Genomic DNA, 24,605 nt, shown 5'->3' on the forward strand with positions numbered 1-24,605 from the left:
GATACGGAATCCAGTTAGGTGAGTTTTGGTCCTGATGGGAAGTTGAAGAATCCTTTGGATCAGGGAGGAAGGAGCTTGGAGAAGGAAGCCAGCAGCAGCCTTAGAGAGGCAGGGAGGGCGAAGAGTTCTGGAGCCAGCAATTTGTTGAAAGAGGTTATAAAGAAGCTGGAAGGGGTTATAGAAGACTTGCGTAAGAACGTGAAGCACCCAGTGGAAAAAACGTTAATGTTTACGTCAAAGGGAAAGATACTCAAATGTCTTAAGTGTTTTAAGAAATGCAAAATCAAACCAAGCCAAAAGGAAAGTCAGCTGCTACGTTAGTGGTTACTGCAGACTCTCATCCTCAACAGAAGAATTCGTTAATTCTTAACTCCTGGGAGGTTGGTCCGAAAGCCAAGTCCAAGGTAAAGTATGTAATTCTTATTATAAAACTCAAAAAAATAGCTCATGATGTCCATCAGGGGAGTAGGAAGAAGTTCCCTGAATATATGTAGGCTCAGGTCTTGGATCCTGGCCCCTTTTTCTTGGCCACTGAAGAAACTTCAGAGACTGGAAAAATCACATCAGTTTGATTGGGATGGTTGAAACTGGTTTTTTCATGGGTATGTGTGGATTTTCTAATTCTGGAAAATTTCCACACTTCGCTGTGATTGTGTTCATAGATAATGTGTGAATGGTTGGCATTATATTTATTATATAAAATGTTTAGAATGTTGAAGAGATTTGTTGTATTACCGTGTTTGACCAAGTGGCCTGGTGATCCCGTTTAAAACATGTAATGCGGCAATTGATTTCAGACTTACAATGTTAAAATTGAATATTATAAAAGAATTTGGCTGAATTTATATTAGAATTTTTAAGAGAATTAATATTTATTATGTTAATAAGTTTATTAGATATATGAGACCATTTCGCTAGGTAAGTATTACTTGTTAGGTTCAGAATTAAAGTACTTATTAAAGAAAATTAAATATAGTGATATTATAAGTATAATTTAAACATTGAAGGATAATTTAATTACCTAGGATATAAATGGGACTGAAATCTTCAAAGATCTGAGTTTTTTCAACTTGAATTGCTCAAGCTTTATTCAAAATGCCCATGCAAGTGAACACATTTATGTCTATAAAATAATATAGCTTAAAAACTTCATCTATTATTTAATTTATTACTTTAATTTATTTATATTAATCAGGACCATCAAGGAGAAACAATTGACTTTATCCATGCTTAAGTACAGTAATCCAGGACTCCTGGGTGGCTCAGTCGTTAAATGTCTGCCTTCAGTTGTGTCGTGATCCTGGGGTCCTGGGATCGAGTCTCGCATTGGGCTCTTTGCTCAGCAGGGAGCCTGCTTCTCCCTCTCCCATCCACCTGCTTGTGTTCTCCCTCACTGCGTCTCTCTCTGTCAAGTAAATAAATAAAATCTTAAAAAAAAAAAAGGATAGCAAAATTCCATAATGACAGTTTAGAAGGTTATTCTTCTATTCCCCTGCCCCCTTTTTTTGAGCAGGATGGGGAGGCAGAGGGAGATGGAGGTGATCTTGGGGCACCAGGGTGGCTCAGTGGGTTAAAGCCTCTACTTTTGGCTCAGGTCATGATCCCAGGGTCCTGGGTTCGAGCCCCATATCAGGCTCTCTGCTTGTTGGGGGGCCTGCTTCCGCCTCTCTCTCTATGCCTGCCTCTCTGCCTACTTGTGATCTCTGTCAAATAAATAAATAAAATCTTAAAAAAAAAAAAAAGGAGACGATCTTGAGCAAATCCATGCTGAGTATGGAGTCTGACAGTGGGCTCGATCTCAGGACCCTGAGACCATGCCCTGAGCCAAAATCAAGAGTCGGCTGCCTAACTGACTGAGCCGCTCAGGTGCCCCTTCAGGATTATTTTTCATGAAAGTCAAGCCCAGGGTAGATATACATGGTTCTATCAAGCAAGTCTGCTCATCCCTAGCCTTTCTCAATAGCCACTGAAAACCAGATTTCAATTAGGGAATGTCTTAACTACCATGCCCTATTTTGAACCCCGAGTCCTTCCTGTGAGGCTGGGAACTTCCCTTTCCCCTTGACTTTGCTCCCTTCTCTCCACATATCACTACTGGCAGAACAAATGTGACTCAGAAACCGGTTCCTCGGGCTTGTAACTTTAGATGATGCACACTTAGGTCATTGCGCTGTAAACCAATGCCCGTGTTGCGTTGGGCTGGGCTCTCTAGTAGGTATGTTGCTGCCTGTGTTATTGGAAGAGTGTTCTACAAGTGTGGGAAGAAAGGACGTGCCACCAGCCTCAGCTTCTAGGGACTTTTCTCTTGGCAGGGAAGGATTTTATGTTAATCAGAAATACTTTCAGAAGATTCAAGAAGCAGTAAGGGCGACGCCAATCTGCAAAGGGCCGGCATGGGAATCCTATACTCTGAGGTATGTGATCTTTCTGGAAGTAAGATTCCAAAGGTGTTGAAAACTGCTCTTGCCTTTCAAATGTAATTTCCTGCTCCCATAAAAATGTGCCTTTTTCTTGTTTAGCTTTCTGTGAGTGTTAAGCCCAAACAAAGAGCTGTGTATTCATCTTTTTGATATATTTAAAATTTTAAAGCCAATTATTTTGCAATTCTAAAACTCTACCCACGTCCAAAGAGAGAGCAATACGCTATCTATGTCACGATGTCTAGATATTTGTGGGGGTAATTTGGATCTTGCAGGAACTTCTGAAAATGGAGTTAATGGAGTTAATGGTGTTTTCTGATGTCAAATTTCCAGTGGAAAAATGAAAATTGTATCCAACTGGATTTTCTAAACATACAAAAATAGACTGGCTCCTTTATGGAACCACAAGGACAGAGCGACACCTTTCAGCTTGACATTTGAAAGAAATTCACTAGCGGCAATTATAAATAGAGATTATCCCTGTATAAAAGAGGATAAATGCAGAATATATTTGTGATACTTTGAGTTTTTTCTTTTCCCATCTGATCAATCCAAAAAATGTTTTCCGCTGTATTGAAAGTAACCTATTAGAATCAAATAAATTTGTAATAATGTGTCAAAGGAGTACAAGTAATGTATACACAAGAGTGTAAGGGGTAATGATGTTATTATGCACAACTTACTCCCTTTCCTCTCTAACACAATTAACCGGTTATTCTGCATTTCATCACAAATGCTCAACGCAACCTCCTTGGGTGGTTCTCCTCCTTGTATTAAAGACAGTTTCTCTGCATTTGCAATTGTTTCTAATACCGGTCCGGTGTGGGAGCGTGTCTGTGCATGTCTTTCTATAGTCAGTATACTTGTTGATTAGTTTAAAATTCCAGGCGTGTCTTTCTCAGTGATTCTAGTTTGGTGAAGAGATCATATATATGAAACCGACAATTACTACCCCAACCCAGACAGTCCATTTCATGCACTCAGTCTGTAGTAGGGTCGGGAAACAGCTTTTGGGGGAGCATCCCAGGTGACTCTCCCATAGGTGATCGGCTTGCCACCCATGGGAGAGAAGCATTGCTGTGAGGCTTGGGCTTTTCAAATTTTAATATGAGTACAGATCACCTAGATCTTGTTCAACTGCAGATTTTTTTTTCTGTAGATCTGGGTGGGGCCGAAGATTATGCATCTCCATTCGTCAAAGCTTATGTTGTTGGTCCCCGGACCACACTTGGCAGAACACACTTGGAGTAGCCAGGTTCGATCTAGGTCCTGAGAATAATTATGTTTAAAAAAAAAAAAAAAGTCTCTGCGCAGTACAATTGTTTGTTGATGGGGTGTTGATTTGGCAAGTAGTTGAATGAGTCAAGGCAAGGTAAGATATGTTGAATTGTTTTTGTTTCGTTTTGTTTTGTTTTAAGATTTTACTTATTTGATAGAGAGAGACACAGAGAGAAAGGGAGCACAAGCAGGGGACGTGAGAGAGGGAGAAGCAGGCTTCCCACTGAGCGACACTGTTGCGGGGGGGGGGTGGGCTCAATCCCAGGACCCTGGGATCATGACTTGAGCTGAAGGCAGACACCTAACAATTGAGCCACCCAGGCGCCCCTGCTGAATTGTTTTTAAGTATTGCTACGGAAAAGAAAATTTTCCTCTACTCTTCAAAATTTCTTCTGACTCGTCTAAGAACCAAATTGATCTTAGATTAACAGAAGAAAATCAAATTTAATTTTGTATATATGGGAACCCTACCAACCTGAGAGTTCAAGGACAGAAAGGTAAAAGGAGGTACATATGCCATCCTGAACTAAGGCATGCAGTAGGACCCAGGATTCAGTGGAGAGAAGGCCATTCACAGGTGAAAAGGAGAACAGATGTTTAACCATGAGATGTGTGCTCTGCTCTACTAATGGTCCCTCAGATAACATTTATTTCTGGAAAAAACTCATTCTGGGAGAGACCCCTAATTTAATTTCTTCTCAGTAGTTCAGGGAAGAGCAAAATTTTCTTTTGAGCCTGCTGGATGTTGATTGCCTCTAGCTCAAAAGATTTCACATGCTAAAAGTGGGGAGACTTACCCTGAACCCCTTCAGTATCTATGAGACTATCCCCAGAAGTGGAATCAGTGTTTCACTTTCCAAATATATGGAGGACAAAGCGACTTGGAATTTACCGTATTTAAAGACAGATCCAACAACCACACACACACAAACCCACATGTATGCACGCACCCCTAAAAATCCCTAACATACCTAGAAGATCAAAGATAATTATTCAAAGCTCATAATTAATATTGAACCAAAGGTAAGCTAAGGTAGTGTTGAATTAGATGTTTTGGCCATGCCAATCCACGGCATGTGGATTCTAGAAACTTCCATCTGATTGTGCACACTTGTCCACTAACTCCAGCATCAGTGACGTGAAACCCATGATCCCTGGGAAGTCCACTGTTTCCAGAAAGAAGGCAGTTGACTATCATTTTGGCAAATAGTTTCTCAACTTGCAGAATTCCCCCTTGATATCAACTTCTTTTTTTTTTCTTAAGGTAAAAGTGGCCACCACTGAGGATTGTAAAGTCATTAGTAGGACTAGCTCTAGTGGCAGGTTTGTACTGGGAGTAAGTGTTAAATCTTCTCCAGTGTCAGCTGGGCCCAGGATGCTGTTTGCGGAGTGGAGGTGTCTGTTCTGAGGTCTCGTTCCGTCTCATTCCTCCCCCATGGTTGATATCGGGAGACCCTCAGCCGGTATGAGCACCCTCTCCCTGGGCTCTGCTGCGGGGACTGCGGCGTGTTTGCTGGCTTTAGATAGAGGGATGGGGCCCAGGGCAGTGGGTTCTAGAGCTGCGCCGATTCTGCCCAAGGTTTTAAAGGTACTCAGTGTCCCCAGATGTCCCCTAGACTAACACTGCGTGTTACTCCATGCCCAGGACTGGAACAATCTGGCCTGAACAATGGATGTAAGCGCTGAGGAGAAGTGGGTCCTTTTTTTTTTTTTTTTTTAAGATTTTTATTTATTTATTTGACACAGAGAGAGATCATAAGTAGGCAGAGAGAAAGGGGAAAGCAGGTTCCGTGCTGAGCAGAAAGCCTGACATGGGGCTCAATCCCAGGACCCTGACCCACTGAGCCACCGAGGCACCCTGGGTCCTTTTAACTCGGAAGAAAGCTTAGCTTGCTTTCTGTAAGCGGCAACTGCAGTCGCATGTGGGGGTTACCTCTAAAAGGAAAACAAACAAAAAAAACTTAGCCTTACTGTCTGGTGTCTTGAGGCAGAAGGTCTGGGGTGGCCCTTCTGTGAGACTCTCCCATCTCTGATTTCAAAGAAGTTGTGATGCTCTGGAGTAATCCCTCAAATACATAAATGTAACCGACCCATCTGTGATGTATGTCCCAGTCTCTCTTCTGCCCTGGGCCAACAGCTCTGCATTGCCTGAGTGTAAAGAATGGGAACCACTAAATTAAGAACAGGGCAAGAGCCCCCCAGGCCTGCCCTTTCCTTGGTCCTAGACTGCCTCAAAGTACCTTTTAAAAACAATTTTAGGGGCGCCTGGGTGGCTCAGTGGGTTAAGTCTCTGCCTTCAGCTCAGGTCATAATCTCGGGATCCTGGGATCGATCCCCACATTGGGCTCTCTGCTCAGCAGGGAGCCCTGCTTTCCCCCCTTTCTCTGCCTGCTTCTCTGCCTAATTGTGATCTGTCAAGTAAATAAATAAAATCTTTTAAAAAAAGACAATTTTAATTCCAGTAGAGTTAACATACAGTGTTATATTAGTTTCAGGTGTGCAGCATAGCGGTTCAACAATTGTCCACATTGTTCAGTGCTCATCCTGATAATTGTGCTCGTCATCGGGCATCTGTCTGAGTGGTTTGAAGTGGTGGGGGAGTGGGAGGTTGGGGTACCAGGTGGTGGGTATTATAGAGGGCACGGCTTGCATGGAGCACTGGGTGTGGTGAAAAAATAATGAATAATGTTTTTCTGAAAATAAGTAAATTGGAAAAAAAATAGAAGACTTTTAGTAGAGTTTAACTCCCCAGTTTGAGTGGGAAGATCTTCTACACTGGGGAGGTAAGCTTGTCATTTATTTCCCTAGAGGGGAGGGAAAAATTCTTTTTCCCTCTATTTATTTTGGGTTGATTGGCTGGAGCCCTGCAAATCTGACTGACAACTGAAATCGTAACAAAAGAAAAAGAAACAGAAGTTCATTGGCGTGGGCCTCGTGCATCCACGTGGGAGGACCCTGCGGTGAGAAACTCCCAGTTACTCTGACAGCATCTCAACCAAGGGACCATACGTTTCTAGAGAAGCAATCGGACCCAGGAGAAACTCAGACTTTGAGTTTGTAGGGGTAGCAGACTGTGGAGGACAAATATACGGTGGAGCTAATGGACTGGGGCTGCTCAGTCCATTATTATGCTGAGTCCTTTGGTGAATTCTCTGAGCTGACAAGGGGGACTTTTGTCCTTCCTGGCAGAGAGCGGAGGGGAAGCCCCTTCATAAATTTATGTCAGGCTTTTAGCTGAATGGGAGGAAGGTAGAGCTTTCCTTATAGCTGCTTCCTCTCAGTCGACTTCAGCACAAAATAATCATTATGCCAGAGGTATATTTTGATACACACACACACACACACACACAGAGTGAGAGAGAGAGAGAGAGAGGGGAATAATTGACATAACATTATATTAGTTTCAAATGCTTCAATAGTTTCAAATACACAATGACTCTGTATTTGTCTGTGATCATCACAGTAGGTTCCGTTAATATCCATTGCCACAGAAAGTTACACATTTTTTTCCTTGTGATGAGAACTTTCAAGATCCACTCCCTTACCTACTTCCAAATACACGGTACAGAATTAACTACAGTCACCACGCTGTACGGGACGTCCCAATGATTTATTCATTTTATAACTGGAAATTTGTACCTTTTCACTCTTTTCACCAATTTAGCACATTTCACCTTCCCCACCCACCCCACCCCAGGCAACTGCCAATCTATTTTCATGCGCTGGATTTTTTTGTTTTTGTTTTTGTGGTTTTTATTTTGGTGCTGTTGACGTTGCTTACATTCCACATATAAATGAGGTCATATAGTATTTGCTTTTCTGTATCGCATTTACTTCGTTTAGCCGAATGCCCTGGAGGTCCATCCATGTTGCAAATGACAAGGTTTCATTCCTTTTTATGGCTGAGTAATATTCCTTGCCATGTATATGCCACACCTTTGTCCATTCATCCATCCGTGGACACTGGGGATGTTCCTGAAGTATTTTTAAGAAAGAAGGAGAGCATAAGGAAGCATTCCCGGATTGTGCTAACATCTGCAACAGAGGATAGTCTTAGAGCTCAGTGAGAGAACCTGGATTAGAATGATCTCTCCGCGCTCGGAAGGCTGGATGCTGAAACAGGGCTGACTCACGTAAGCCCTTATCAAGTGTATTTGTTCACACTCTTTACAACCACAGCAAACATTTAATTAGGGCTTGTTACATATGTGGTCATGTTCTAAGCACTTCATGTGCATTAATGATTTAATACTCAGAATAACCATATAAGAGAATCACTATTATTATCTTCATTTTACAAATGAAAAAAATTGAGGCAAAGAGAGTTTAAGCAACTTGACCACAGTAATGCAGCTAAACATACTTCCTGGCTGGAGATCGGGGGCTGCGAGAGGAGACCTGTGTTTGTCTACTCAAGGGAATTATGCTTACCCCACTGAGGAACACGCAAAGCTCTGTGTCTGCTTGCTTTCTTGAGAGGGACACATGCTTCCTCCATAATGTGTTGATCTTAACTGCCCTGCTCTCTGCCAGTGTGCTTCCCCACTCGGATACACTGTTGCCTGTTTCTCGGAAGAAAAAGAATAGGGAACCCTGAATCCAGGTTCCAGAGAGCTGCCTTCTACCCCTATCCAGCAGACAAGCACTGCCCTGCGCAGTACTCCAAAAATTAGAAAGAAGGAAGATGTGTAGGAACTCAACTCAAAGAGGTCAGGAATTCATGCTTTAGAGAACTGTAGAACATTCTGTAGACTTTTGGCCCTGTCAGCTGGGGAAAAGGCCCCCAAAGAAATGAAAGTCATATCAGAATGATGTATCTCTTTAAACCTGGAAAAGTCTAATGATAAGGAGATCTATGAGCAGAAGGACTCACAGACACATACCCACCCCCACCCCCACCATTAATGTTAATCTTTTGGGCATGGGCCTGCTTGTCAGCGAGGCAGATGTTACTACAGAAAAAGGCACATGGCAAGTAGGAGAAAGACTTATTGACGTATAATGTCCACAGAGCAGTAGAGGTTAAACAGGGCTTTTGGGGAGAGCTGGTAAAGTCGAGGGGAAGAACTCAGGGAGATAGGAAGAGAGTTGTGGGCAATGGGAAGGCCGTTGGACCAAAAGTCAAGAAAATGTAGAATTTATACTGACCACGCTGGGAACCCTGTGGGACTTTCTATCTATAAAATGAGAGCAGGGTGAGATCTGGTTTAGCGTCGAGTCATTCCGTGATACGAGAAACAGAAAGGCAGAGACGATGGAAACAAGATGCCTCCTTCACGATCTTACCAGCTCTCTCTACTTTGTGTGTGGAACCCCTAGTACTGGCACCGTGTATTCAAAAAAGAAAAAAAAAAAAAAGCACTCCTCTAATAGGTTTCTTAATTCTTTCCTTAAAGAAATATTTTTACAAACGATAATGTACCAAGTCACATTTTTAAGAGGAAATGATTACTTGAATGTAGGAATAGGAGCCAGGACCAAAAATCTGTAAATATTTCTTCCTTTGATCACTCATCCATTTATCGAATCCACAATATTTGCTGATCAAACATTCCAAGCCCACGCTGCTCCTGGTAGCTAGTGATAAGTAAATAGAAGTGGACCCTGACCTCTTGGGAGTCACCAGTTTCAAAAATGAATATATGCAGGGCGCCTGGGTGGCTCAGTGGGTTAAAGCCTCTGCCTTCGGCTCAGGTCATGATCTCAGGGTCTTGGGATCGAGCCCCGCATCAGGCTCTCTGCTTGGCAGGGAGCCTGCTTCCTCCTCCCTCTCTCTGCCTACTCTCTGTCAAATACGTAAATAAAATCTTTTTTAAAAAACGAATATACACATGAGGGGCGCCTGGGTGGCTCAGTGTGTTGGGCCGCTGCCTTCGGCTCAGGTCGTGGTCTCGGGGTCCTGGGATCGAGTCCCGCATCGGGCTCTCTGCTCAGCGGGGAGCCTGCTTCCCTTCCTCTCTCTCTGCCTGCCTCTCTGCCTACTTGTGATCTCTCTCTGTCAAGTAAATAAATAAATAAGTCTTTGAAAAAAAAAACGAATATACACATGAAAAAAAATAAGTATAAATAAAGTGGCATCGAGGAAGCATCGGGCTGATGAGAGGATATACAGGGCAGGGGGGGGCGGTGGTTGCACGTATGATCTTTGACCTGAGGCTCCTCTTAGATAGTGACACTGGAGCTGAGCACTGAGGAATGAGCACCAGCCTTGGGAGCTTGGGGCGAGTCCCAGACAGGGGACAGATATGTGGGGAACTGGAAGCATGGACGGTTGAGCCCGTTGGAGTGATGGACGGAGGGTATACGAAGGTGTGCTGGTGACAGCGGCTCGTCCAGGTGCGAGCAACAAGGCTCACCATCTATATGGAATTTAGAGACTCACAAATCTGACTAGAGGTTGTTTTGCTTCGTGGCATCACCCGTGCTCCAGTCATTCTAGCTTGGTCCTCTTCTCCCTTGGGTAGCCATTGTTTGACAGAAGGTCCGCGTGTTCAAGAGGCTGTGAAGCGGGGTGCCTGGGTGGCTCAGTGGGTTAAAGCCTCTGCCTTCGGCTCAGGTCATGATCCTGGGGTCCTGGGATTGAGCCCCACATCAGGCTCTCTGCTCAGCAGGGAGTCTGCTTCTCTGCCTGCCTCTCTGCCTACTTATGACCTCTGTCAAATAAATAATAAATAAAATATTTAAAAAAAAAAAAAAAGAGGCTGTGAGGCTGAGGTTCTTGCTTCCTCCAGGCTCTGCACTCACCTGTTAGGTGGTCGGAGGCAGGAGGGAGATATCTGGGCTTCTGATCGGCTCCATCCTGGCAAATAGAATGCGCCCTTTCTCCTCCTAGTGCGGGAGAGGCTGTCTTGCTTTCTCCCGGTCGTCATCACTGACCTCAGAGCTTCTAGGGTCTGAAGTCAGCAGGGAGGCTCCTCTGCCCTCCCGGCAGTGAAGGCAACGTATTCCCAAGCGGACCTTGTAGGAGAAAGAATACGAAACAGATAACTGTGTGCCCTGCCTCCGTGTCTCCTCATTGCTACCATTCCCCACAATCCAAGCACTTCTGGGACCTTCCTTCATGTTCCATAAAGGCTCCATGGGCCTAATAAAACCCTCTAAAAACAAAACAAAACAAAACCCTGTGCCTTTTAATTGACCCGGAAGAAAGAACTTACCAAGAAATTTCCAAATCCCAATGTGCGACAAAATGAGTCATCAGAAAGAACGGCCAGTGATTAAGTGTACCAATAAAATGAAGCCTTTGATATCATTCCCTAGGATTGCTTAATCTGAAGGGGAAGAACATGTCTTCTTTTGTTTTCTGAGAAGACTTTTCTTGAGTGCATCAGAATTACCCAAATCATTTTGCTTCAAAAAGCACAAATCTTCCTCAGATCTTTGGCTGTGAGAATGGAGAGAAGAGTACCAAGGGACAGAATCATCACGACAGTGTTCCAGTTCTCCACGGGCTTCCCCTTTACCGAGACTTCTCCCAAGTTCCAGAAGCTTCAGAGGTCAACAGAATCCATAATAACACTTCCCTCAGCCCCAGGGGACAGCCTCTTCCTCTTTCTGGGCCTTAGATTTCCCTCAGACTTCCCTCCTGTCCTTGTCCGTGCTTTCGTGACCCCGAGCTGCCCCCTGGTGGACACTGGGAGTTCTCAACAGCATAGAGCCTTTTCTGGGGTTCACTCAACTCCTACACCTCTTGTGTGGGGGGACCCACGGAAACTCTGTACCTGGGATATAGGAAGCTTCGGAAAGATTAAACGATAAAGTCAGGTTGATGTGTTAAGTACAATCCCCCGAATGGGGTTAAGAAAGCCCTGAGAGTCACTGGGTGTCTTTTTTTTTTAATTAAAGATTTTATTTATTTATTTGGCAGAGAGAGAGATCACAAGTAGGCAGAGCAGCAGGTGGCGGGGGCAGGGAAGCAGGTTCCCTGCTGAGCAGAGAGCCCTATGCGGGGCTGGATCCCAGGACCCTGGATCATGACCTGAGCCGAAGGCAGAGGCTTTAACCCACTGAGCCACCCAGATGCCCCTGGCACTGAGTGTCTTAACATTTAATACTGCTGTATTTAGCTCCATTTTGTTATTTAAATTTAAGTGACAGGGCATCTCCCTGGGAAGTTTCTGTGCAGTGTTTGTGCTTAAAAAGAACTAGCTCTCTGGGGTGTCTGGGTGGTTCAGGCGGTCAAGTGTCCCACTCTTGATTTCAGCCCAGGTCATGATCTCAGGGTTGTGAGATCAAGCCCTGCTTTGGGCTCTGTGCTCAGTGGGGAGTCTGCTTGAGATTCTCTGCCTCTCCCCCACCCCTTTGCCTCTCTCCCCGCTCGCATTCTCTTTCTCTAAAATTTAAAAAAAAAAAAAAAATCTTTTTTTTTTTAAAGAAAAAAAGACTATGTGTTGACCTTACTGTTGATGCGGAGGAGGCATTGGTTGGAGAAAGACTTGCAGTCTGGGTTGTGACAGTCATAGGGTGTGACAACACGAAACAACTTTTACTTTATTCCTTTGCTTTGTGACTGAGGACACAGAGACACATAAGGGGAAAATATTTGTCCGCGGTCACCAAGGAGTTAGGCGCAGAATGGCAAGGACAAGCCAGTTTGCGTCCTTTCAAGGGCTCTAGTCACTTCTGCGTTGGCCAGACAGAAAATCCGGGGACACTGCTGAGCCCAGCTGGTGACAGTTCTAGTCAAGGGATGACTTCAGGGTAGTAGAAAAGTGAGTTGTATGATTGTGCATTTCTACTGCATTTCAGACCCCGGTATGGTGCTCATTTCCTTTTGGGGTACAGAAGCTCGCCTCTTCCCTGCTCCCCAGCTGACTTTCCTTTGGGATGTTTCTTTCATGAGTGGGGCCTTGCGTTTAAAAGCATTTTACTTTTAAAAACTCACCGGTTGGGCGTCTGGGGGGCTCAGTTGGTTAAACAGCTGCCTTCCACTCAGGTCATGATCCTGGAGTCACAGGATCGCGTCTGGCATCGGGCTCCCTGCGTGGTGGCGAGTCTGCTTCTTCCTCTGACCCTCCCCTTTCTCAAGCTCTCTCTCTCTCTCAAAGAAAAACAGGTTGTGGCGTTTGGCCATGTTAGAACATGAACTGATTAGCCAATGACCCTGAGGTCCAGCTGGTCCGCCCCAGCTGGCGCTGAGTAACTCGAATCCGTGCTTCTTGAACTCTTGAACTGTTGAGGCGGTGTGCGGGCGCGCATGCGCACACCGTACTCCCGGCTGGTACATACGTTTCACGGGGTGCAGACGGACACGTTTTATTCTCCTCCCTGATCCCCCACAACGGCGGCTGGCACCCAGGGGAGGTCTTTGTTTCCAAACTAAAGAAGGACTGAGTGAGCAGGAACAATAATTTCCATAAACTGAGTCCCATCTCTGTGCCCGGTATTATTCTAAGGGCTCTTTTCTTTGTCTTGTCCTTCTTTCCTTCCTTCCTTCCTTCCTTCCTTCCTTCCTTCCTTCCTTCCTTCCTTCCTTTCTTTCTTTCTTTCTTTCTTTCTTTCTTTCTTTCTTTCTTTCTTTCCTCTCTAATTAAAATCGGTCTGAGGGTATTCAGTATTTGCCTACCGTGTGTCGGTGCTGTGTAAGCACTGGGGATAGGACTCGAATGGGTTCCAGTGATGACTGCACAGAGGTAGCCTCTGTCCGCAGGGCGCGGACAGCCTGCACTCGGACTCCCGGGCCGTCTCCCCTCCCGGGGCCTGTGCCCCGCGATCATAAACCACTAGGAAAAGATTGACCATTACCCAGTTGCGACGAACCAGCGCCGACCCTGTCAGGAAAGATGGATAAAGTAAAAATAAAGTGAGGGTACAAAGGACGGGTCAGCAGGCAGCCAGGAGGGCAGAGAAGGGGAAAATGGGTTTGCACCGAGGGAACAGGGAGGGCAGAGGCCCACGTGGAAGGAACCGAACATGAGCTATTGAAAACAGAAGAGAGATCCAGGGGCACAGTGGGTGGTTCAGTGGGTTAAAGCCTCAGCTTTTGGCTCAGTTGTGATTCCCAGGGTCCTGGAATCGAGCCCGGAATTGAGCTCTCTGCTCAGCAGGGAGCCTGCTCTCTCTCTCCCTCTAGGCCTGCCTCTCTGCCTACTGGTGATCTCTGTCTGTGGAATGAATAAATAAAATCTTAAAAAAAGAAGAAGAAGAGAGGTCCAGAAGGAGGGACAAAGTGAGCAAGGGGAGGTAGGCTTCTGTCTTGCTGGTGAGCCCCCATCATGCTTTGCAAAGCTCCTTCTAACATTCTGGAGATAAAAAGCATCGAATGCAGTTAATTAATTTGTTGTTTATATATTATTTGTCTAAAATAGGTCTTTGCTCCTGTGCTGGGTTCCTTGAGCACAGGGGACAGATGTCTTCATCTCATCTCCCAGGGCTGCCCTCAACTCCCCCTGCCCCCACATGCCTATTTTGTCTTCAGTGAAGTCCTGCCTATCTGACAGGCCTCCTCTACCCAGCTGCCCACCAGGCAGTTTTGTCCCTGACCTGAATCTCCAGTATTGCTTCCACCTTTTCCCTCCTTCAGCAAACACATCTGACTGCCAAGCAATCTGGGAAATCCCAAGAGCTCCTCATGGACTTAGGCTGAGTTTTAAGCCTAGGCAAAGGGAGACCAAAGAGCTCACCTACAAAGCAATATATTACAATTTGGAAACACGCAAGGTTTAAGTGACTGCCTGAGGATTTCTCTTCTATGGGGGGGGGTAGTCTCATTATACCCCTATTGCAAAATCTGCTTCTGTGTTTCCCCCCTCAGCCCATCTGCCAGGCGGCCTACCAGAACGACCTGGGTCAAGTGTGGCGATGGGTGAGAGAAGACAGCGCTTGCATCAATGTGCGAGATGACTTCAATGGAGACACGCCCCTGATCTGTGCCTGTAGGCGAGGACACCTGAGAATCGTTTCCTTCCTTTTAAAAAGAAATGCGGATGTGAACCTCAAAAACCGGGTGAGGCCATTACACACGAGTAGAGAGAGTCAATGACCATGGTAATCCTTTCTCCTCATAGCAATGGAAGTAGTGAATGCCATTCTCTTGTTGCTTTGATACCAAAAAAAATTTTTTTTTGCCTTACTTTAGAGGGACAGATACATACTATTCTATTAGGCTAAAAAGCCAAATAAATCACAGTTCATTCAGCAGGCATATTTTGTGGTTCAGTATGTCCTTGTACTTCTGAAAAGAAAGGTAATGGTTCACTCACTTGACTAGTAAGAGACTAGTGAGAGCTTCTTCCTTTCTTTTCCTCCTCCTCCTCCACGCTGTTCCCTGCCTTCCGGCATCCCCCTCCCTGCTCTTCTTCCTCACTATCACAGAAGTAACGGGAAAGACTTCCTGGAAAAAAAATATTGACCCAGTGGTGTTGTGTCTTTAGGTTTTTATCTACTGGGTCTACTGGTTATCTTCTGGTTTTCCAGAAGATCTGTAGTTTGCTTTTGGACTGAAGGATGCCAGTGAGACATTTGTCAAGGACAAACAAGCTCATGAATCAGAGGCTCCTTGAAGCCACACAGAAAGGCATAAAGATTGTATTTAAGATGCAGGGTTAGCCGATGGAAACTTCAGAATCAAGGAAGAGCAGAACACGTGTGTATTGCCCCGAGCATCCTTTCAGAACACCTTTGAACATTCCGTGTGTGCATCATAGCAACAAGCAACATTTAAAGCACACCAAGTAAATATAAAAAATCATTATTTGTAATAATTATGAGTGCCCTGTTCCCACTCACATATATTCAGTGAGGAAAAGCAGCCTGTAGGGCTTCCTGACCCCTTCCAAGTCAGGTTCAAGACCAGCTCATTTAGAGCAATAATATATTACCAGAAAATGGATCGCTCCTAGGCCTTCTTGTTTGTACTTTTTTTTTTTTTCTTGGTTGGGTTTAAAAGCAAGTCAGGCCTGCACAGGGTCTCACAGATATGCAAGCTTAGTGGAGACTATGACACGCTCTCCCCAGCTCGCAGCTGAGGACCTAGCCGTGTGTGCTTTGCAGCGAGTGGCAAAGACAGACATCTGCGGATTCACGACCTCTGTTGGGAGACATACTTATTCGGAAGGTGTGGGCAGGAGATGCTGGTCGACACAGGGGTGGGGCCCGGAAGGGACAGAACCTGAGCATAGCCCTACTGGATCCTCTGGTATTATGTACATCTTGGAAAGGACTTTGAGGGATACTTTAGAAAATTAGAGATCTTATTACAAGAAGTGTTTGGCTCCCATTTTTTATTTTTAGAAAATTTTAAGTCATTTTTAAATGATTAATCTTCTTAATTTTCCCCCAGTGCTAATCTTGGTATGTTAATAATTTAAAGTGCCTTCTCTTTTCTTAAATCTATGCTTAGGACTTATTTTCAGAAGTACTAAATAAACAAAGGCCTTAAAATAGAACACACAGTTCTGCTGGTGATTTCATATGCACAGACCTAATAAAGAACATCAATTCTATGGAAACAAATCAGATATATATATATATTTTTTGTTTGTTTGTTTGTTTTTGTTTTTGTTTTTGTTTTCCCTGTCAAATTGACCAGGATTAAAAAAGGAAACCACGTGTTGATCAGGAAGGAAGTTTAAATCATTATGATTTTACCAGAGCACAGTTTAGCAATACAATATGAAAAGCATTCATACTTCTCACGTCAACAATTATACTTTTGGAAACTTTTGCTAAGGACCAATTTGGAAATGTTGACAAAGCTTTATGAATGAGGATGTCCACAAGTAGTGTAATTTATAAAAATGAAAAGTTAAAATCTCGAGATGTCCAACAGATAGGGTTTGGTTAAATAAATTAGAATAGCTCCAGTCAATAGGAAGTCATACAGCTGTTATAGTCCTATGTTTAAAAGTTTTAAAGGGCATGGGAAAAAGCGGACATGACTTTGTACATACAGTATGACAATACATTTTAAAATTCGGCATAATGTATTTTATCTCATTTTATTTTAATATTTTGTTTATTTATTTAACAGAGAGAGAGAAAGCACAAGCAGGGGGAGTAGCCGAGAGAGAGGAAGCAGCAGGCTCCCCTCTGAGTAAGGAGCCTGATTTGGGGCTCGATCCCTGGATTCTGGGATCATGACCTGAGCTGAAGTCAGTCGCTTAACTGACTGAGCCAAGGAAGTGTCCCCATATAATGCATTTTAAAAGACTGGAAGACAATATAGCCAAAATGTCAAGTTATTTCTGGGCTATTTGATAATGGATGATTTTAAATTCTGTAATTACATCCTTATCTAGTTTATAAAATTTTTACAAAGAACATATATATTAAAAAAATTTTTTTTTTCTTATGCAACAATAGCACCTCCCTCCAAGTGGAAACTAGCATCTCTTTTCTCTCTGGCTTTCTCTCTCTTCGCATTGATTTGGTTGGTGTTCCAGTCACCATGGACTGTTTTGCATTACATTTATTGGGCTTGTTTCTGTCTACCTTTGTTTGATTATGAGGCCTGGAAGCTTTACATCCCCCCACAACCTCTAGAAGCTTAAGTCTGTTGCCTGATAAATATTCACATATTTGAAGAATTAAATTGATTTAGTTCCATTCTTCCAGCACTGCGTGTATGCATGTAGGAACAGGAAAATATATGCCACGTGGTTAAGATTTTCCCATAAACAAACCACAAAATGAGTAATCATATACCATAGATGAGTCAGGGATAATGATAGCTTTTCACACTGAATTCAGTCCTATGTTTATATCTCAATGTATTTTTCCCCCAAAAAACTAACATGCATGTGAGAATCCATCTTTTAAAAAAAAAATTTATGGGGCACCTGGGTGGCTCAGTTGGTTGGGTGACTACCTTCGGCTCAGGTCATGATCCCAGACTTCCAGGATCGAGTCCCGCATCAGGCTCCCAGCTCCTTGGGGAGTCTGCTTCTCCCTCTGACCTTCCCCTCTCTCATGCTCTCTCTCACTCATTCTCTCTCAAATAAATAAATAAAATCTTTAAAAAAAATTATTCATAGATTTTTTGAGAGATAGCACATGTGTGTGGGGGAAGAAGCAGAAGGGAAGAGAGAGAGGGAGAATCTCAAGCAGACTTCCCACAGAGCCCACATGGGGACTGCATCCCCCAACACTGAGATCATGACATGAGCCAAAACCAAGAGTTGGTTGCTTAACTGACTGAGCCACCTAGGCGCCCACCCTGAGAATCTGTAGACTATACTGTGTTTGACATTCTCATCCATGGAGACATGGCCTTATTAATCAGATACTCTCCACAGAAAGAGTTGCCATGGGTACCCACCATAAAAATAACTAACCTTTTTTTTTTTTTTAAATAATGTAGTCTTTTTTTTTTTTTTAAGATTTTATTCACTTATTCAACAGAGAGAGAGATCACAAGTAGGCAGAGAGAGGGGGAAGCAGGATCCCCGTTGAGCAGAGAGCCTGATGTGGGACTTGATCTCAGGACTCTGAGATCATGACCTGAGCCAAAGGTAGAGGCTCAACCCACTGAGCCACCCAGGTGCCCCCTGCCCCTTTTTTAAAGTAAACTCTCCTGCCTAACATGGGGCTTGAACTCATGACCCTGAGATCAAAAGTTTGCATGCTCTATCAACTGAGCCAGCCAAGTGCCCCACGAATGAAACTTTCTGATACGGCAATCTGAAAATATGAAATTTGAGACAAATGTTAATAAAGAATTTCTTTATTTCTCTATTTTATTTTCTCAATTTTCAGAAAGAGAGAAACTGCTTGCATTATGCTGTGAAGAAAAAATTTACCTTCTTTGATTACCTCCTCATCATCCTCTTAATGCCCGTTCTGCTTATCGGGTATTTCCTCATGGTAAGTAATACAGGTGTGATCAAAGGGTAAATGGAGAGATCAACAGCATGACTCAGCAAGTTTTGCTGGGCCAGTACAGTGTAGAAAAACAGTAACAAAATAAACTCCTGGTTGGTATTCGAAAAATGACATTTCCAATATCCACGTAATGCTGGGATTGAAGGAAAGTGAGAAGAAAAGCAGCCAACTAGGTTGATCTGTGGTAAAATCATCTGTGAGATGTTTATTTAGAAAACTAAATTAATTTTGATTAAGAATCATCTGAAGAAAGCAGAAAATCCCGAATGTTTAAAAAAAAAAATCCCCACTTGTGTCTTTGCACACATTTTTGAGTTTCCGATTTTTCTGGACCTGCCCTGTCTTGAGTTAAAAAACAGATCCCAGGATATTTGCAGCCAGAGGTTGACAAACACCAATTATCTTGACAGAGAATTTAAAGCCAACATTTTCCCTTGACAGAGCTGAATAACAAAAGATACACTTGGTGTAGGAACACAAGTCATTTTATGAGTAGAAGAGTTGAAGTTGAGTAGAAGAGTAGAAGAGTATGAGTTGAAGTGTGAAATGGTTGCATTGGTTTTTTTAAATGGAGCGACAGCTTTGCCCTGACTCATTCCCTTTTTCCCATCTGGTTCCCCGGATTCCATGTCCATCCTTGAGCGATGACTCAGCAGATGTGTCACTTAATCCAATTAAATGACCGAGCTCCCTTCTCCCCGTAGCTAATAGACCGTGGACGTTGGTTATTTTTGCTACGAGAGGCTCCAGGACGATGTCTGCCCGTTGGAAGTGTAATTACCTCCTTGGGTATTTAAATGTCACAATTTGTGAAACTCTAATTAAATATGATAATGCTGATTTCGATGCTTGGATTTACGGAAAAAAGAAAACACAAGTCACTGAGAAACACATCATCTGCTTATATCCTGGAAAAGTTCTTTAAAAATTAATTGCGTATTTAGTGCAGAACATTGGTATATTTGCCATTTCTGGGCAGGCGAGGGATCTGCCGTTCATGTCCAGAACAATCACAAGGGTGATGAACAAGGCTCCTTTAGAGCTTGTTGACACAGAACCCTGCTTTCGAAGATAGTCGGAGGTTTAAAATTAAGCACACGTTGTAGTGGTGAGGGAAGACATTTTAGAGGAAGGAACCAGAAAGGACTGAGTTACTTCAGTGAAAGGGGGAACCTGTCTAGGCTGTGTAGATGTTGTCATGGGAGGGAATTACAAATAAAGAAGGAGAGTGGGTGGGGCTTCCTGCTAGGCGAAGGGGCTGACCTTCAGGGCTTGCCCACCTGTTCCCTGAGAACTGCCCTCCCTAAAGCAATGGGATGTTGGAGGGTTGCTCAACCTGTCCTCTGGTCAGAATCTCAGGGGATGGGGCAGGAAACGTGGATTTCTGAGGAGTCTTGTTCATTTCATTCCTTTGTTCGATCATTCAGCACATGCTTAATGAGGACCTACTCTGTGCACACATGGCTGGTTGGGAGGGATGCAGTCGGGATGCAAACAGGTGTCGTTCTTGTCCTTGTGAGAGTCAGAGAGGACTGAAGAATGGGTCATTAATGAAATAACCACAGAAATGCATGTAACTTACTACAAAGTAGGTGATATGGGGAGGTGATCTTCTCCCAGATGAGAGATTCCACCAAGGGCAGTAGGTCAGAGAAAGTCTCCTGGAGGAAAGAGGGGCTTGGGCTGGGATTTTAAACATGGATTTACCAGGAAAAGGAGGGAGGTCTGGCATGGGGCCACTGAATTCACATTTCCAATTTCCCAGAGGCTGATGCATAAGCCGGTCATAAGCTTGTAGGTTTGCTCACTCAGGACCACACACTGAGAACCCAGGCTTTACCTGCCTGATATCAGAGGGGGCGGGGACGTGGGGGAAATTTTAAGACCGATGCAGAGACCCATAAAGGGGTTGGATTAAAATAAATCTATTGAGTAGAATAGTCTAGGCATAAGATGGAGAAAAGTGTTGTCAATGAACATCTTCCATATTTGCTCTTTGTAACAGGTGTCAAAGACCAAGCAGAATGAGGCTCTTGTCCGAATGTTGCTCAACGCCGGGGTGGACGTGAACGCAGCAGACTGTGTAAGTTCGTGGGTGCAGTCGTTTAGAAAGAATATTCAAAATGCTGTGTGCAGGCAGTGTATTTGTCACCTACAAACTTACTGGCTTTATTTTCCTAGACGCCTCTCCGTTTTCCCTGGCTTTCTTTACGTTTCGCTTGCTTTCTTTTCGTTTTCACTGCTAGTCTGGCAGCCTTGAAGTTGTTAGGCTGTTGCCATGAAAGTCATGGGAATAACATCTTTATTGACTAGAGGACATGTTGTTTTCTATTTTAATTTTTAAAAATTTTTTATAAAGATATAATATATTTTTATCCCCATGGGTACAGGTCTGTGAATTGCCAGGTTTACATACTTCACAGTATTCACCATAGCATATACCCTCCCCAATGTCCATAACCCCACCCCCCCGTCTTCCAACCCCCCTCCCCCCAGCAACCCTCAGTTTGTTTTGTGAGATTAAGAGTCACTTATGGTTTGTCTCCCTCCCAATCCCATCTTGTTTCATTTATTCTTCTCCTACCCCCTTAACCCCCCATGTTGCATCATCACTTCCTCATATCAGGGAGATCATATGATAGTTGTCTTTCTCTGATTGACTTATTTCGCTAAGCAGGATACCCTCTAGTTCCATCCACGTCGTCACAAATGGCAAGATTTCATTCCTTTTGATGGCTGCATAGTATTCCATTGTGTATATATATATATACCACATCTTCTTTATCCATTCATCTGTTGATGGACATCTAGGTTCTTTCCATAGTTTGGCTATTGTAGACACTGCTGCTATAAACATTCGGGTGCACGTACCCCTTCGGATCACTGCGTTTGTATCTTTAGGGTAAATACCTAGTAGTGCAATTGCTGGGTCATAAGGTAGTTCTATTTTCAACATGAGGACATGTTTTAAAAGAACCGCTCCACCCTTGGTGAGAAGTTATGGGAGAAGGTGGCTCTGCTGAGAAACTCCCATCCTCCGTCATGAAGATGCCGGAGTCCGAATGCCTACGTGTCAAACTAGGCTTGTCCCTTTATGCCTGTGTGCGTTGTGGCCTGTCATAAGCTTGTAGGTTTGCTCACTCACAAAGCGAGGATGCTGACAGCACCCACCTTGCAAGGCTGACTGTTTAAAGTGTTTCTCAGAGTGCCTGGCCCAGAGTACCGGCTGCTGCAGCCAAGCTCCCAGCCCACTTGTAAGAGTCCCCGTCTGTTAACTAGATCGGTAAGGATCAAGGTCAAAGAGCCCAGACGGTGGCGAGGGCAGTGACCAGCAGGCAGCAGCCCTGAACTTCTGTTTCTAAATATCAGGTTTTGTTTTTACCTTTCTCCCCTGTCCCCCTCTTCCTCCCTTAAATGATCATAAATGAATCAAATGTTTATTGGTATAAACTTTTATTTGCTTCCATTGATTGGATGAAATTTTGGCTTCTCCACTCAGTATCGGAAAAGTAGGCGATTTGAAATTAGAGTCGAAAAGAACCAGTATTTTCTTTGTGGTCCCAAATTTGTGTGGGAGAACACAAAGGAATAAGTTTATGCAAAGCATGTGTTTCCTTTTATTTAAAATAGGATTTTTGGATTAATTGGAGTAGATGACCACTACACTCCATCGTTTCCTTAGATATGAAATGTACTAAGTAAGATGTTATGAAAGATTAGGGAAAGGTTTGTTGAAGATTTTTCTTGGTCTTCTCATTTAAATTCAAAAGATTGAAAACTTTGTGGTCAAAATTGCTCAAAGATTTTTTTTTAAAGATTTTATTTATTTGTCAGAGAGAGAAAGAGAGAGAGCACAACCAAGGGGAGCAGCAGGCAGAGGCTAGAACAGACTCCCCGATGAGCAGGGAGCCCGATGCAGGACTCGATCCCAGGTCGCTGGGATCATGACCTGAGCCGAAGGCAGACACTTAACCGACCTAGCCGCCCTGGGGCCCCTACTTTTCTGGTCCTCTGTGTGTCTCTAGTTGCATGATGACATTCGAGTGCACACTCTTGTGCACACACACTTTCCCCACCATTTTTCCAAAACTGTCTGAATATTCAGGTCGTTTTTCCACCTCTAAGTGATGCAGTGTGTTGTACTTTTAGGTAATTAGATTCTTTATTCCCCATGGCACGTTGGGAGCCAGATCTTTCCACTTAAACCATCTCACGACTCAATAAAAGTAAGCGATCGCAACATTATTCACTATGATCTCGGAAGAGTTAATAAGGTCTGATGTTATTTTGTCCACGTGCCAAAACCACAGTGGCTTGGCTGCTTTTTGAAAGCCAGAACTGGGGGGGCACAGACACCCCACCTAGACATTTCTTTTGACTTGTAGTTAGTGTTTTAAATTATACCAAGAGCACCGATGCACTGTTTGGTCCTGTTTCAGTATGGCTACACAGCCCTGCATTATGCCTGCCAAATGAAAAACCAGACCCTTATCCCTCTGCTTCTGGATGCTCGTGCTGACCCCACGATCAAGAACAAGGTAAGCATCTGTGGACAAGCATCCGAGGTCCCTTCTAGCAGTAGCATCTTCTGAGTTCGGCTTTTTGTCGTAGTGAATTAATTGCCTCTGATGTTCGGCTTTTTGTCGTAGTGAGTTAATTGCCTCTGATGTTTTTAAGAGCAAAACGTACTGTCCTCATTAAGCAATTAATTTATCCTATTACTGTTAGAGCCAAATGACATTTAAGGCCCTTGCTGAGAGTATGAATCAGTCGATCTGGACTGTTTACTAGACCTTTGGCTTTGACGTTGGACTGTATCAGAGATAAAATGACTCTAATTTCTTTTTCTCCTCAGCGTGGTGAGAGTTCCCTGGATATTGCACGGAGATTAAAGTTTTCCCAGATTGAATTAATGCTAAGGAAAGCATCCTAATCCTTGTGGCCTCGCATGGAGAAGTAGAAAAAGTTAAAGGACTGAATTCTATCTCCATTTTGGACAAGTGGTCTGTGGACCGTTGAACCCGGACGCTGTGATTTTTTTGGTTACCGTGGGTAACCATAATGGTGGTTGCCATGGTTAACATTTTGGAAGAGCTTTGTATTTAGAATTTTCTTTTGCCCAGTGGAGTTCACCATGGTCACCATCCTTCCAGGAGAAACACTAAAACTCCTGGAGTCTCCATTTGGGTCCAAAAAAAAAAAAAGGTGACGTTTCAAACTCAGTCTCTTCCAAAGAAAAGGATCAGGTTTGGTTTTCTCTTCCCAGCTGTGTAGCTCTTACCTGGCAATTTCATGCCCAGAAGACAGCTGTTTCTCTCCGTCCTTTTTGAGTAGTAAGAGGAAGAATCAAAGCATACATATTTGTATGGACCAATGTGTTGGGGGAATGGGAGATGAGCTTCATATGTAAATATTTACTTGGTGAAACAACTTCAACAAAATTATCCCCCACTCGTCAGGGGTGGGAATATTTATGCCACAGTAATCAGCAAATGCCAGGGGAAGGGGCGGAAGGAGAAGGAGAAGCAGACTCCCGACGCAGACCTGGATCCCAGGACCTTGGGATCATGACCTGAGCCTAGGGCAGATGCTTAACCCACTGAGCCACTCAGGCGCCCCTCTGGAGAGCCAATTTAACCAGCATAACTCTAGACATTTTGCTATTGGTTTACAAATAAAAGTCATCATTTTGAACAAAATCCTGTAACCACCGAGACCTTCGTTCAAAAACACCTTTCTGATTCTCCTGTGAATGTGAGGCAGCTACTAAGCTTGTTGATTCTGTTTATGTTCATTGGTAAAATTTAAAATAGCATTGTTAATTATCAGACAAAGGACTTCTTTACAAGAACTAGAGCAATAGGGTGAGGTGGTATCTGGGTTACCCTTCTGGGGGAGAGAGAGAATATTGAAATATATTTCATAACTCCTTCATCAATGAGACCCAGTAGAAATACACACATTTAAAAAATGGTTGAATTTTGCAAGGTGAGACGGAGTCATTAATATCTTCCAACATGGACTAAACCACACTATTTGTGGTAACAAACAGTCTACCGAAAAGATTTACCATCCATGAATAGAATA

At 43.7% G+C, this 24,605-nt stretch overlaps 1 protein-coding gene and 1 long non-coding RNA gene across 3 annotated transcripts; one reads left to right on the top strand and one right to left on the bottom strand.

The window, feature by feature from the left end:
• The first annotated feature begins 2,227 nt into the window (after positions 1-2,227).
• ANKRD22 (ankyrin repeat domain 22) lies at positions 2,228-24,085 on the top strand. Its single transcript, XM_044239491.1, has 6 exons — positions 2,228-2,414; positions 14,452-14,643; positions 18,393-18,500; positions 20,524-20,601; positions 22,958-23,056; positions 23,374-24,085. The coding sequence occupies exons 1-6, from the start codon at positions 2,394-2,396 to the stop codon at positions 23,449-23,451; spliced, it is 576 nt and encodes a 191-aa protein (XP_044095426.1). The 5' UTR covers positions 2,228-2,393; the 3' UTR covers positions 23,452-24,085.
• On the bottom strand, positions 6,975-12,615 carry LOC122900662. Of its 2 annotated transcripts, XR_006383290.1 has the most exons (5): positions 12,583-12,615; positions 10,856-11,082; positions 10,443-10,655; positions 8,130-8,260; positions 6,975-7,673 (listed from the first exon to the last, which is right to left on the bottom strand). It is a non-coding gene; the product is annotated as an uncharacterized LOC122900662 (long non-coding RNA). The 2 variants fall into 2 exon arrangements; XR_006383289.1 differs by lacking the exon at positions 12,583-12,615 and having other exon boundaries at positions 10,856-11,263.
• Positions 24,086-24,605: the final 520 nt, after the last annotated feature.

Source organism: Neovison vison, chromosome 2, assembly GCF_020171115.1.
Source record: "Neovison vison isolate M4711 chromosome 2, ASM_NN_V1, whole genome shotgun sequence".
In the NCBI taxonomy this organism is placed as follows: domain Eukaryota; kingdom Metazoa; phylum Chordata; class Mammalia; order Carnivora; family Mustelidae; genus Neogale; species Neogale vison.